General features: G+C 62.3%; 1 protein-coding gene across 1 annotated transcript in view; it reads left to right on the top strand.

The window, feature by feature from the left end:
• SPHK1 (sphingosine kinase 1) overlaps positions 1 to 1,453 on the top strand; it is a 2,259-nt gene extending 806 nt beyond the window's left edge. The window contains exons 3-4 of the mRNA XM_005884228.2: positions 3 to 152; positions 369 to 1,453. Coding sequence (XP_005884290.1) covers positions 3 to 152; positions 369 to 1,176 — 958 coding nt within the window. The 3' untranslated portion in view covers positions 1,177 to 1,453. The remainder of the gene's footprint in view (positions 1 to 2; positions 153 to 368) is intronic.
• The last annotated feature ends 942 nt before the right edge of the window (positions 1,454 to 2,395 follow it).

Below are 2,395 nucleotides of genomic sequence, written 5' to 3'. Positions count from 1 at the left end.
AGGCTGAGCCAGGCTCAGGCCGCTGTGTTCCCACAGGTGGTGAACGGGCTCATGGAGCGGCCTGACTGGGAGACCGCCATCCGGAAGCCCCTGTGTAGCCTCCCCGCCGGTTCCGGCAATGCGCTGGCAGCTTCTGTGAACCATTATGCCGGGTGAGAACCCAGGGCCAGCGTGGGCCTCAGTTTCCCCTCAGTGCGGGTCCACTGCCTGGTTTTCTAGAAAATCTCATTTGCGAGGGTAACTTCCCTTCCCTCTTTGCTGGAGCGCCCACCCGCAGTTCTGGGGCCCTCTCGTGGCTGCCTCTTCCCGCTTCCCACTTCCTGGGAGGCGGTCTGCAGAGGGATGCATGAGTCCTTTTCCCCTCGCAGCTACGAGCAGGTGACCAACGAAGACCTCCTGAACAACTGCACGCTGCTGCTGTGTCGCCGGCGGCTGGCGCCCATGAACCTGCTGTCCCTGCGGATGGAGTCGGGGCTGCGGGTCTTCTCCGTGCTCAGCCTGGCCTGGGGCTTCATTGCTGACGTGGACATTGAAAGTGAGAAGTTTCGGCGCCTGGGGGAGATGCGCTTCACTGTGGGCACCCTCCTGCGCCTGGCAGCCCTGCGGGTCTACCGGGGCCAGCTAGCCTACCTCCCCGCAGAACGGGTGGCCTCCAAGGTGCCCGCCTCCCCTGCCCTGGACCGACAGGACCATCAGGGCCCTGTGGACACCCACCTCGTGCCCCTGGAGGAGCCGGTGCCCGCTCACTGGACTGTGGTGCCCGAGCAGGACTTCGTGCTGGTGCTGGCGCTGCTGCACTCGCACCTGGGCAGCGAGATGTTTGCGGCCCCCATGGGCCACCGAGCGGCCGGCGCCATGCACCTGTTCTATGTGCGGGCAGGCGTGTCTCGGGCCATGCTGCTGCGCCTCTTCCTGGCCATGGAGAAGGGCAGGCACATGGAGTGCGACTGTCCCTACTTGGTGTATGTGCCCGTGGTGGCCTTCCGCCTGGAGCCCAAGGATGGGAAGGGGATGTTTGCTGTGGACGGGGAGTTGATGGTCAGCGAGGCGGTGCAGGGCCAGGTGCACCCAAACTACATCTGGATGGTCAGTGAGCCTTCATCCCGTCTGGAGCCGCAGCCGCCGCCACCTAGCCAGCAGCCTCCGCATGTGCCGCCTCCGGAAGATCTCATATGACCCCTGGCCTGGCTGTGCCTTACTGTCTACTTAGTGTCATCTGAGCTCAGGGCCCTCCCTCCCCCAGGCCTGGAGGGCCTGTCCCAGCTCCCGCGGGGGAGGAGGACTCCTGTGGGTAGAGGCTGTGCTTCAGAAGGACTTTCTCTGCCCGCCAAAGGCCAGGCTGAGGCCCTGGGCCAGGAGCCCAGCGGGTTTACCCATTGTCTGTGGAGGCCACCCTATTGTTCTGGGAGCCCCACCCCATGAATCAAATCCAAATAAAGTGGCATCGCCAGCCTGCTGGTCTGATCCGAGGGGTGGGGAGGGAGTGGGGTCTTGCTCGGTCGGACTCTAGTATTTAATGTGAATGATGCCCAGTGGTGCCTCCTGGATTGGGCAGTCATTGTGCTGGTGGGCACAGGCCCAGAGCGGGTCCAGGTATCTTTGCAGGGAGTAAGGCCCAGCCCCAAGACACCCCATGTGGGAAGCCAGGCTCGGGGCCGGCGTGCCATTCTTACCGAGGACCACACAGCCAGCCAGTCTCCGCTGAAAGCGAAAACGCCTCAAGGAAGAGGCATTGGGGAAACAAGGACCAGAACCTAAAGGGGCAGGCACCTGTTCCCTTCTTAAAGGAGCCTGTCATCCCTCCACGGAGGGCTGTAGGCTGTGCAGCCTCCTCTGCCCTACCCTGCCCCATCCTTGTGAGCACTGTTGGGCAGCAGTTAAAAGGAAGCAGCAGGGAGGGGCGGATGCCAGTCTCCCAACTGGCAGCCATTTTGGCTCACGGCCCGGGCAGGTGCTTCCATGCCAGCTTCCCAGCACCTGGGAGGTGGCCCACGTTGCTGAAACGGGCTCTTGAAGAACAAACACAGCCCTGCCCAGGGCAGGCACACTGACCCTCCAAAACCTGAGCCCCTTGGGTGACTCCTGGGAACGCGGAAGGCACCGCAGCACCAAGGGCAGGGCCAGGGCCTCCCGCCAACGGGTCTCCTTCCCCGGGGAGGGGGTAAGGTGCCCGGAGGGGAAGAAAGGCGACAGAGCCCACACGAATGGCAGAGGCAGGTTTAATGGTGCCACCTTCTTTTTGTACATTGTAATGAGCCAAACCAAAGAAAATGCAAGTAAAAAAAAAAGGTTTAATCACACAGCACTTTATACAGATCTTAAGCAGCAGGCATTCACATCTCCACACGAACGGTGCACTGAGGCACGGCCCCCAGCCACTGGATGCTCACACTGG

This window comes from Myotis brandtii, unplaced genomic scaffold (assembly GCF_000412655.1).
Source record: "Myotis brandtii unplaced genomic scaffold, ASM41265v1 scaffold825, whole genome shotgun sequence".
NCBI lineage: Eukaryota > Metazoa > Chordata > Mammalia > Chiroptera > Vespertilionidae > Myotis > Myotis brandtii.
Note: the sequence above shows the minus strand (reverse complement) of the source record. Positions and strands in the feature narration are given on the sequence as shown.